This window comes from Belonocnema kinseyi, chromosome 4 (assembly GCF_010883055.1).
Source record: "Belonocnema kinseyi isolate 2016_QV_RU_SX_M_011 chromosome 4, B_treatae_v1, whole genome shotgun sequence".
In the NCBI taxonomy this organism is placed as follows: domain Eukaryota; kingdom Metazoa; phylum Arthropoda; class Insecta; order Hymenoptera; family Cynipidae; genus Belonocnema; species Belonocnema kinseyi.
In genome coordinates this window covers 135,532,236-135,544,656 of record NC_046660.1, presented here as the reverse complement: position 1 = coordinate 135,544,656, position 12,421 = coordinate 135,532,236, and the positions used below count along the sequence as shown (strand labels likewise).

The following is a 12,421-nucleotide window of genomic DNA, read 5'->3' as shown; positions in this document are numbered from 1 at the left end:
TCAAGAGCGAAAAAAATCACGATGTCATATGAAACTTGAAATGTTTGGTATTGGATATTGTTGACAGATGACAATACGTCAATTAGCACAAATGGTAAGTTCTGACAGTGCCTACAAGTGTGCCTACTGGCCGCTAGATGGCAATACCGGTTTCATATGTATACACCTGGTATATATATATATATATATATATATAAAATTTACACAGCACACAAAGTGAACTAAGGATGACAGCTTTTTACATTTATCTCGCAAGTGCCTTGGCATATTTTTGGTACGCGGATATGGCTTGAAGATCACGAATCAGTGATAGCTTCGTACCTCCGAGAGCATTCATCACAAGGACAGTTAACTTTAATCGAATATTTTGGGTAGAGTTATTGTAGCTCCCTTTTGAAACTTTGATATCTCTTCTCCTTTCGCTGCTCCTTGGTAGTGATGTAGTCGGCCTGAGCCGAGAATTCAATCACGAATATAGTTCGTTTCTCGAAGACTTGAAGAACGTTGTCAGGCCTTGATTGTACAACGAAGACTGCTGTCTGAAAATTCTAGTTCTGGATAATTGGGCACTTTTCGTTTTGGACAATTTATTCTATCTGCCTCGGAGTGTTTGGCAGGGCAGTGTCGCAGCTAACACCACAAGAGCGACAAAGATGTTAATAAAGCAATCTTAAGGCCGCATTTCTGCAGAGATACGCCGTTCTCGCGTGGGTGGGACACCCAGATAGTATGTCTTCTAGGTACTCAGCATGTGCATGACATGCTCTGCACTAACCGCTAGGAACTTCTGGACATAAAATGCGGTCACGGAATTCTAAGGTGGATATGACACCGTCTTAGCGTTTTCTTATCAAGCACCTCTTGGAGGAATTTTGGAAAATCTGCTTTCTTTTCTTTGCCTTTTAAAAGTGAAGCATCTAGATGGAACAATGCACTTTCCTCACTTCTGATATTAAAATTTAGGCCAAGGGCCTTGCCTGTCTGCTCCGCGGCTTTGTAAAGGAACCCTCCTTTGCCAATCATCTCGTGTTCTTATGAGAAGAGTTCTGCCATTTGAAACGATGTAAGCTGTACTTAGAACAATTCGGTTATGAAGACACTGGAGATTCAGAAGTCCGCGTCTGCTTTGACGACTTGTGATGTATAATTACGGAACAGAAAAATTGATATGCAAGCTCTTAGGAATATGCATTCTCTTTCGGTGATATCAAGGGCCGTAAGCTCATTCTTCGCCCATCTGACCATACCAACCGAGTAGAGTAGAACGGAAACGGCAAGCATGTTAGTCACTGATGTTACGTGCTAAATGCGGGTTTGAGGCTCGTCCAGGTATGTATAGAACTCTCCAGTGCCAAGACGTCTAGTAACACTTATTCACAAGCTCAGAGTCCTTGGGAACGTTAATAATTTCTACTTTCTTCAGATGAATTTTGGAACACTTGTCCAGTCCAAAATTCATAACAATCTCTACTTTGTACTTCTTGACGAGATTTAAGGTCATGCGATGAGTGGTTAACATTACTAGTTCCCCACCTTACCGACACGTTTCTTATTTCATAACGTATTTCCACGCGAAGAGCCACAACGAGTTGAAAATTTGGGATAATAAATAAGAAGCACTGAGATAGATGGGTCTGGTCCTAAATTTGTATAATTATGAAAAAAGTTACTTTTTATTAAACATTTGTGTTGTGTTTTTCATAATTATTCAAATTTAGGACCAGACCCACCTTTCCTAGTGCTTCTTTATTAACCTAAATTTTCAACTCGATGTAGCGCTTTTTGTAAAAATAAGTTAGAAATGAAAAAAGTGTTGGTAAGATAGGAAATTTGCCATGACCAGAAACATAGATCTATAGGTCATCCATATAAAACACATTAATGGCACTATGCTCGCAATGATTAGTGTCGCCACAGAGGTATCCAGAAGAATTGCATAGTGTGAGAGATAGAGGCAGAAGTGTATTCCAGAAAAGCAGAGGGGTCATGGTGTCGCATTCTTAGACAGCCCTCTGGAATGTGACATTGTTCATTATCACACGCTATTTTCCAGATGACATAGTAAAACTAGTTTTCTAAAGGGGCGTCAATTTCTATGCATCTCACTATTTGCGGATGAACCTTCAAGTTTTCCAATAGGCAGATGATAAGTCTATGAGAGGTTGAATTGAAAGCTTTCCGATAGTCAATCCAGGCCATGGACAGGACACTCTGATGGGCTGCTGCGTTTTTGCAGACGCACTTGTCATCTAGCAGGTCCTCTCGGTAGCCTACTACACCTTTTTCCGAGCCACGGTGTTCATCCATCTCTCTCCACACAGGCTAAATTCTTCGAACAATCCTGTCGTTTACGACAGCTGTAAAGATCTTATACGCTTAGTTCAAACAAGTTATTGGTATGTAATTCTCTCGGTTGGACAAATTGCCTTTTCTTGGTAGGAGTATACTGCGTCTTAACACTAGCCACTGCGGAATGGGCGTTTCCGACTTTAAATCTGAGGTGAATATATGGGCCAGATGTTGGGGTGTAGAAGTAAACTTCTTCCAACAGAAGTTCTTGATACCATCTGACCCTGCAGCCGAAAAGTTCTTCGTACCCCTGAGTGCCATCGTGTTACTGCTCGTCCTGCGAAGATTGACCTCTCCGTGTAAAGACGTGCCTCACCTTGCTTGTGATGTAATATACTATTAATAATGAGTTTCAACTACCAATATCAATATTAAAATAGAAATAACAGAACTTCGATTTGAACTTTCCGATAAAAGTCGAAGTGAATTTTCGTTCAAAACTCAAGTATTTTCCTTTTTTGGCGGTAAGTATTGCTTTAAACAAATTTTCTTAACTTTTTAGATCAATGTCTCGCAAAAAATGTAATAAAATTGTTACTTTTAAAGCAATTCATTTTAACATTTTTTTCATGCATTTCAAGAAATCTGGGGTCACTCAACAATTAGCTCTATTCTTTTCTTCGTAATAATGATGATTTATTACTTAATAATGTATGAAATCCTGTCTGACGTTTCGACGTTCAGGTATATTTTTATAAAGAAGTCTTATTTTTAAATGTAAATATACGTAGTTTAGACAATTTAAATTTTTCCGTGAAGAATTAAGTCACTGAGATATAAGTAATCGATGCTTTTGGCGATAAATGCCCCGAGCAAGCTCAATATTCACACTATCCCCTGTGTGAAAAACGCGATGAAAGGGACAGGGAAACGTTTCGCTGGTCCCAACATTATCCAAAATCAACTTTATATGGGTGTATATTTTCGTCGCAATTTGTTCAAATTTCTGCAACAAACATCAACCCTGAAAAACTGCCACCTGCGTGGCAAAGAGCATGGCGGAGCCAGCGAAACGTTTCGCTGGCCCCGACATCCAAAATCAACTTTATATGGATGCATTATTTTTGTCTTAATTTGTTCAAATTTGTACAAACAACTGTAATCCCGAAAAACTACCCTCTGCGTGCAAAACAGCAGGGCGTAGCTAGCAAAACGTTTCGCTGGCCCCGAAGTTATCAAAAATAAACTTTATGTGGGTGTATTATTTTCGTCTTAATTTGTTCAAAGGACCCCGCACTAAATGTATGGGAAAATGGCTTTCGGTGGATTTAGCTGAAACTTTGTAATTTTGAAGGTTATAAGTGCCGGATGAAATATCCGTAAAAAAAATCCAAAAAACTGGACAGATTTAGCGCTAAGCGCTCAAGACCAGTGAATAAAACGAATTACAACAGATTTTGTTACAAAAGAGATGTCAACATAGAAATCACGGTTCAGATCGTGGTCTGTCATATTTTCGCCTACACCGTTGACTCATATAGCGCGCTTCTCAAAACGATCAAACGCTAAGCGCCCAAGATTTTAACTTGACTAATTAATCACTTCTTTAAAGGCAAAAATGGTGCCCAAAGTAACATTAGTAACTAGTGCGCACATGCGGATAATAACATTCTACCCTTCGCAAGAGGGTTGAACGCTAAGCGCTCAAGATCAGCGAATAAAACCAATCCTAGTAACTTTAGCAAAATTCATTTGACAATGAACACATTAATAGTAGATTGCGTGACAGCGAGGGAAAGGCAGCGATTTCCGTCGAGCGTGAAAGGTAGCCGCACGAACAAAGCCAGAGCGGCATGCAAACGAGTCGAGAAATTGCCTCTCCCTTTGTCGCGTACTGTATTTTTCACAAAAATTGGGCTGAATGTTCGAATTTTGTTTTTGATATCGGCAATGGAGTAGTTGTGTAACTGGACAGCTAACTAAAGTGAAAAAGTTATAGAAAGGTATACAGGGTGTCCAAAAAGTCCCGTGACAGCCAAATAAATCCTTAGGTACATTTTTTTTGGAAAAGGTCGAGGTAATTCTTGAAGTAACATTCAACGAGGAACCCAGTGGTGACTTTAGTATTGACCTTGACTGTGACCTTCATGGATATTTCAAAGTTAACTTTATTTTTTGTAATTTAATGGCCCATTTTTGACATTAGCAATCGAAAGAGTGGAAAATTTTACGTTAAAATGTGTTGTCAGGCCATAGGTAAGGTGTGACCTTGATGGACGTATCAAAGTCATTTAAACTTCAATATGGTCTGAAAATTTTTCGCAAGCTAGCATGTGAAAATCATACTCTTACCCTGCGTACTTACTTAAACAATGTACATTAAATAGTGACCATCGACTGACCTTGACCGATAGTCAATATGCACATTGTTCAAGTAAGCACTGAAGTATGTGAGGTAAGAGGAGATTTTCCACAAGCTAACGTGCGAAAAATATTCAGACCGTATATAAATTGAAATGACCTTGAGATGACCATCAAGGTCACACCTGACCTATGACCGGAGTACACTTTTTGCAGTAAATTTTCCTTTCTTTCAATTTTCGATGTCAAATAGTGTCGTTTCAATTAAAAAACAAAGATTAGCCTTGATATGACCTTGATGGTCACTATTTAATGTAGATTTCTTAAGTAAATGAGTAGGGTAAGAGGATGATTTTCACAAGCGAGCTTGCGAAAAAATGTGCTTGATACATCCATCAAGACCACACCTTATTTATGAACTGACTACACTTTTTAACGTAAAATTGCTCACTATTTCGATTGCCAATGTAAAAAATGGGCCATTGAATTAAAAAAAAACAAAGTTGACCTTGAAATAACCATGAAGGTCAAGGTCAAAACTAAGGTCACTTCTGGATTCCTCGTTGAAAGTTACTTCAAGAATGACCACAACCTTCTCCAAAAAAATGGTACCTAAGGATTTCTTTGGCTGTCCCGGGACTTTTTGGACATCCTGTATAATGAAAAATAAAGAGCATAAGATTGGTCACCCATAAGATATCATAAATGTATGGAAATTTTAGAATTATGATAATTTATGTAGATGTAGAAAATTACTGGAAGTTTATGAAATTTATGGTGATTTATGAAATTTACTACAATTTGTGGAAATTTATAGGAATTTGTGAAAATTTATGAAATCACTCATTTGTCTTTTTTTGATAGGGGGGTGAAGTGATGAAGTAGCGGGAAGTAACTAAATATGTCTAAAATTGGGCACTTCTGATGCGCTATGCATGCGTCGAAAGTCGAAATTTCAGACGGGACGTTGTGAAAAATATAAAACTAATTCATGTTACGTCACAAGGTCACAGAGTGCAGATTGATTACTCGCATTGTAGTAGTAATTGGTTGGAAGTTCTGGTTCAAGACTGGCTTTCTCGTCCGCTGATCTAGAGCTCCTTCGAAAAGGATCCTACCAAAGTAAAAATTCGAAGTCCACTCCCGGAGACACTTCTGGCCATTTAGAGGGAAGTGGTTGAAAATTACGAATCGCGAGGAATGTATGGGGAGGGAGGGAAGGTATCTTCCGATTATCTTGACCTGTAGGGCCAAGGTTCGGTGGCGAACATCAAGAAGTGGATCAAATCAGTCATTAATCCTCTGGGTTAGTCGCTCCTAGAGGACCTAATTGCTTTATGTTGCTCTCACCTTGAAATTTCAGGCAATTATCTCAACTCCCAAAATGGCTGCATTTTTACCCAGGATTAAGTTTTACTTTAAGACCGTAAATGTACAAATCCAGACGTACTTGAAGGAGTGTCAGTCTATGAGCTCAAAGTAATCTCCATAGGAGGTGTTATCGACTAAACAGCTGGCGTACTTGTTTACTATCTTCTAAACTTCAGAAGATAGTGAACGAGTACGCCCCCCCCTCCCCTAGTGTTGAAGCACCTTCCTCAAAAAGCTCTCCTCCGCACTGTTCTTTCAGTCACCTTAATTACAAGGGATGGCGAAACACATGTTTTGGGAAGGCGCTCTTTTTTGGGAAGGCCTGTTCTAGAGCGCCATTTGAAATTCTAAAACAAGTTCTTGTGTTATTCCGACCGACCTGTGCCCCCTCGGAGTTTACGCCCCGGTCACCGCCCTCGTTACGGCTCTGGATTGATGTATGCATTAATATGGAAGTACTATGTGATATTGTAAACCAATTTTTTTACAGGTGATGATGAACCTGAAGATGAACCAGCGAGTTCAGTCACACGACTTTCGGTGGAAGGTAGGCCTATTATTCAATCTTTTTATTTGATAAATGATCGAGAACATGAAATTTGTAAGTGTGCAATTATACTGAAGAACAAAATTTGATGTATGTGTTTATGAAATAGGCTGTGTCATTACCGAAGTTGTTTTTTTTTTTGGTTTGAATGCGAATAAATTCCCCATTAGGGCATCCAGAAAATGGAAGAAGCAGGAGTTGTATGGGAATATTATTGGCGCAGAAAATGTACGGTTTTTTCTTAATTTGGTATTTTTTGTTTTATCCGTAATAGCATTTAACGTTCCGCAGACATCTGAAGAATGTTCCAAGAGCGTCCCTGGAAATCCAGACTAGTCCAGCCGCCCTATGAAAAAAGGCTCATTTGGGGAAATAAATTGTACCTGAAATTTGACTTGGGATTCTTATAGTGCTAGCATTAAGAAGAAAAGCCCATATGTTTGCGACCAAGGCTTCGGAAGCCCTATATATGTAAACAATCGTCAAAAATGGCAAAAACAAGTTTTTTGTGTATTGCAATTAACCTATATGTTTGTCAGAAAAAAGTGTAGTTGAAAAAAGTAGGTTTTACAGATATCTAAAAATGACGTATCCTACATTAAGATTTTTCATTCGTTTACTTGCAAAAAAATAAATACTGTGTGAAAGTGCCTTTTTTAAAATATTCAATTACTATTGCAATAATTAATGAACAACTTTCAGAAAATAGTTCGTTAATTTTGTTTATCGCAACCGCCATCTTTGAGACGAAAAATGGCCTCAAATGGCTTGCAATTTCAACACTCCAAACTACTTCTAAACGGATGAATTGTTGAATGAAATATTTTAACCACATAATCTAAGGCAATTATACTGAATCGTTTAGCTAGTTTTTTTTAAAGTTTTTTTCTTCCCAAGTTACTTAGCATTCTTTATCAGTGAATGGCGGCGAACCTAAGTTTGCCTAGGCAATGTGCGTATTGCGGATCCGTTTTAGGCAAAGTCCGAAATGCTCTGAGATTTTGGACTTTGCTTGAGTTTAGGCGAAGTAAGATGTGCCTAACATGTTGTGGACATGTTCCGGGTAAACTCAAGTGTTCAACAAAAAAAGCAATGTCTACGAGCAAAGAAAAAGCCTACGACGGACTGGACTCGCAGGCAGAAGAAATGAAGCTTCTTTCAAATAGAAATTTTCCAACGATAGATGTCGAAACATCAGTTACTGTGCCTATTCCAAGTCTTAACAGAAGTAAAGGTGATGCGCGAAATGTAATTGACGTAGTTTTTTAGAGATTGCCTGATGGTTTTTATAAAATAGAAACGAAAACAGGAATAATTTATTCATTTTACTCGAGAAATCTGATACAAGAATGTAAATCAAAATTTTTTTAAATTGGCGACGTACCAAATACTGAATTATCATTACGACAAATTAGAGGCAAAAATTCCTCTTTTAGTAGGCAAGTTTTTTTAAGATGTAATTATGTGAAAAAGCCCAGTGGGCACATAAGTCCTAAACTTGTCCTATATGCGTCTTTCGGTGGACGTCTTAAGGACGTCCTGAGGACCTTTTAAAGACATGAAAAGATCCAAAAAATGTCTTAAAGACGTCAAATCATATGACAGAGGTACATTCTAAGGACGTCTTTAGGACGTCCCGGTGCCCACTGGGAGTGTACGTCAAACTTGTGTAGGTGTAAGATGTCGAAATTTCATTGTAATTCAAAATTTCATAGTTCTACATCTTACGTTAACAAGTATTATTATTATAAAACATTTCAGTGTTGAAATGTTGTCACAGGCTTATACTGCCCAACATGTCGAAGGCATTTTTGGTTAGAGTTAGATTTTTATTTGATCATTTTGCACGGGGTTGTCCCGGCATATATCATCAGTCACAAACGCACTTTTATAATGCAATCAAGTGATCTGATGAGAGCAGTCTGCCCAGACATATTGGACAAAGCCTGGTTTTTACCTCATCATTGACGGACTGGGTTGCAATCAAGTACACGATGGGGGGACCTACAGCTTAAGGTGTGTTCCGAACCACCAGAACCTCGGTAAAGGTACATTGAAAAATTTCGAGGGGGATCAAACCCCGGACCTCTAAGTGAAGTCGGAGTGTCTAACCAACTGAGATGGGTAGGGTCATTCAAGCCCATAGCACTGAGGTCAACTAGTGTAACTTATTGTACTTTGTCCTTTAAAATATATGTCTCTTTAAGGAGGCCAGTTTGCTCAATATATGCGCATATCGCGGAATAGGAGATATCTTCGGAATCCTCCGGTTCGCAGAAGTGATTAACAAAATCCTTCACTCTGAGGCCGACTAGCATATCACAATAACATAAGATGTAATGTGCTGTCTCCTCCCGGAAGCCACATTTTCGACAGCGCGGGGTGCTGTCGACCTTCGTATTATTTAGGTGCTTCATTAAGTGGCAATGGCCCGTAACCATTCTAGAAGTACTTTCACCTGCTTTCTTTCCATTTTCTTCAGTTTCTTAGATTTTCGTAAGCATGGTTCTTTGATAAACTTTTTCCAGTGCACCATTCCCTGTAGCCACCCTCCAATATTCCGCTTGCTCCATCAGGACTCACCTTTCAATGTGTAACAAACTTACAAGCACCCCGCTATCGTACAGCTCTGAGGACCCATGATTAGGAATGGGGAACGACCCCCCAGTCCTTATAAGCGTGAACTTTCCCCGAAGGCAGTCTGTCTTCAGTCTTCAGTCTTGAGTCTTGTGCTCCCTGTCCATTACCTTGGTCACTTCGGTTCATACGTTCCCGACCTTTTGGTATCAACCACAACGCAACGCCATTCGCCCGGAAAGATCTCCAGCAATCAGCCCCGTCGCCAAAGCATCATCTCCGATGAACATTCCCGACAGCTCCGGAACCTTGGCTTCACTGCCCGGGTTCGATTAACAACGCTCGCCCGCCCTTGGCTTTGCCGCTCGGTTCGGGCTATCGTGATTTCCCAGTCACCTGCTGTAAGTGAGTTTAAATAAACCCCGTTTATGTCTATATGCTTTGTTCATTGACTTCACCCAGTTATCGAGGTTCCACCTCCTCACCCTTCCTTTAATTTGCGAGATCTCTCACAAATTTGGCGCCCTCCTTAAAAACCCACAATCCCTCCAAAATTCCTTCCACAGTCGAGAAAAGAAGTCAAGATAATGATGAAACTATAATTACAAGTTGATCCATGTGTTGCCATTTGGAGAGGTTTTAATTAAAATTTCGTTGTTGTGAAATTTGAATTTTGAAAGTTGTTTGATCGAAATGTTTTATTGTTTTTTAGAAGAAGTGCGGGTAGGATAAATGTGTTTAGTCGAAAAAAGTGCGGGTAGACTGATATAGATGCCTTATATGTTCTCCTTTTAGCAGGATTGGATAAGTGAGGGGTTTAAACAAAAAATCGTAAACAAAAATAAATAAAATACGGTTGGAAAAAACGGAAATAAATTTCGGAAAAATAAAACGGGAAAATAGAATTTACGAGTAAGAAGAAACTAGAGAGAATAGAAAAGATACGAAAATTAACAAAAAACTAGAAGAAAATTGAGCAGTAAATACGAAAGTTACAAAAAGAAGCGGCGTCAGTAACGAAAATTGGCGCGCGAACTAGGAACCAATGACGTCATATTAACAACCCTAACACTTCCCGCCCCCAGTGGATACGTCCGCAACGCAGTCAGGCCAAGCGCAACCGCGAAGTAATAAAAACCGAGACGCTCACTTAAGTGAACGTGTGGGTTTTTAATCAGCCGTAAAAAACGCCTGAGCTAGTCCGTACCAAAGAAGAAAGGTGCTAGATAAAGGATTAAAAAGTCGAATGAAGTTGAGGTCTGGCAGAATGAAAATTATTCCAAAAATGGCAAATCCGGTTGAAAATACAAGAGAAAATAGGGAACACAAAAACACAAAAACAGACATAAAGTACACCAAACCCAAACAGACAAAACCATACCTTACATAGACACGAAATTGGAATACTATCTCCAAATACTGAGAATACTTTAGGTAACTGGAGACTAGAAAATGAGAGCAATAGAAGTTTTTAAAATGTTGAATCAGAAACGTATAGAATAGATAGAGAAATTGAAAATAAGATAAAAGAACTCGAAATATTAAAAAGAGACAGGGAACGATTAGAATTGAGTCGGTTAGAAAGGGAAGAAACTCTTAGAAAAGAAAGAGATAGGATAGAAAAAGAAAGAGCAGAGAAAGCAAGAGTAGGTCGCGAAAAATTACGAATGGAAATAGAAAGACAAGAGAAAGAAAATGTGAGAATCAATAATAGAACGTTCCAAATTGATTCTTTTTTAGATAATAATAATGAATTTTGGAATGAGGCACAAGAGTTAATCAATTTTAAAGAAAAGAAAAGTGTTAAAATTAAAATCAAAGAACTTTCAGAAGAAATTAAAAATTTAAACGATAAAATGGATCGAATTTTAAATTCAAGTAAAAATTTAATTTCTCAAAGTATTAAGTCAAGAAATGTGCAAAATACGGTTCATTTCGAAGAGACAGAATTAGATTTTAATCAGCAAAGGCACCCGTTAACAGGTGCACGGAATAGAATGACAATAAATAGGGGTAACGGTCAAGGGGACGAATACTCATTACCGAGACCGGTACAAGGGCAATCAATTATGCGAAAATCAAATCTACCTCAATGTCAAACAGACTTGCAAGGCGGAATAGATAGAAGTAGAGGGACCGATATGGAAAGAGAAGAGATGAATGAAAATAATATGAATGAAATCCCAGCAACTCTCTTTCCTTTCGGAATGATACAAACCCCTTTCCAAATAATGCCGATTAAATTTAAAAACAACACGGAAAATAGTCCAACTTATTTTTTAAATAATTTAATCAGATTTAAAAGAGGGTATAAAATTAACGAACGAGACATTTTAGAAAATTTAGATGCTGTTTTCGAAGACGAAGCATTAGGTTAGTTTCAAGTGAATAAAAATAATTGGCAATGTTTAGATCAATTTATTGAAGATTTTAAAGAAACATACTTAAATGAGAGATATACTGAAACAATTAAAAATAAAATAAAGTTTTGCAATCAGGAAAAAGACCAAGACATTCATGCTTTTGTTACAGAAATTAAACAATTATTTGAAAAATTAATGCCACGTCCGAGCCTAGAATGGCCATTAAGAAAGACCAATGAAAATTTAAGAATTGAATATAAAGCGTACATTTCAAGAAATGCTTTTTCGAATTTTTCAGAATTAGAAATATTAGGTCGAGAATGGGAAACAGAATTATCAAAATCTAAAATTAGAGGTCAACAATTAAGCATTTTAGATAAAGAGGATAATAAAAATAACAAAAGTAAAAATGATCCAGGAAATGATAAAAGTCAAAATAATATTAAAAATGAGAATCAAAATAGAAATCAAAATCAAGAAAGACAATTTAGGCCGAGGTATCATTACCAACAAAATATGCAACAATACAAACCAAGATTCCCAAATGGAAATCCAAAATTTTTTAATCCAAGATTTTCAAATAATAATTCGAATTATACAAATAATAAAAGATATTCAGGAAATCGTAGGTCTATGCATAATAACAGTAATTTTAAAAATCAAAACACAGCTGGCCAAGCATTATTATATGCAATGAATCAGATGTTAGGGAACACACAGACACAACAAACGAATAATTCTCCGCAAATACCAGCTCTCTTATATAACGCGGAAGAAAATAATAGCAAGTCAGAAGACAAAAGGAATGTTAAAAATAAAAATTCAAAAAACTTAAAAGATGAAAATAGTAGGGATGATAGGAATGGTGAAATAAATTAAAGTCGACATCATTTTATGAATCCAAACTTAGGAA

At 37.7% G+C, this 12,421-nt stretch overlaps 1 protein-coding gene across 1 annotated transcript in view; it reads left to right on the top strand.

Moving 5' to 3' along the window:
- Positions 1 to 12,421, top strand: part of LOC117170625 (ataxin-7-like protein 1) — a 204,409-nt gene that overhangs the window by 13,090 nt on the left and 178,898 nt on the right. The window contains exon 2 of the mRNA XM_033357525.1: positions 6,512 to 6,568. Within this exon, the coding sequence (XP_033213416.1) occupies positions 6,512 to 6,568 (57 nt within the window). The remainder of the gene's footprint in view (positions 1 to 6,511; positions 6,569 to 12,421) is intronic.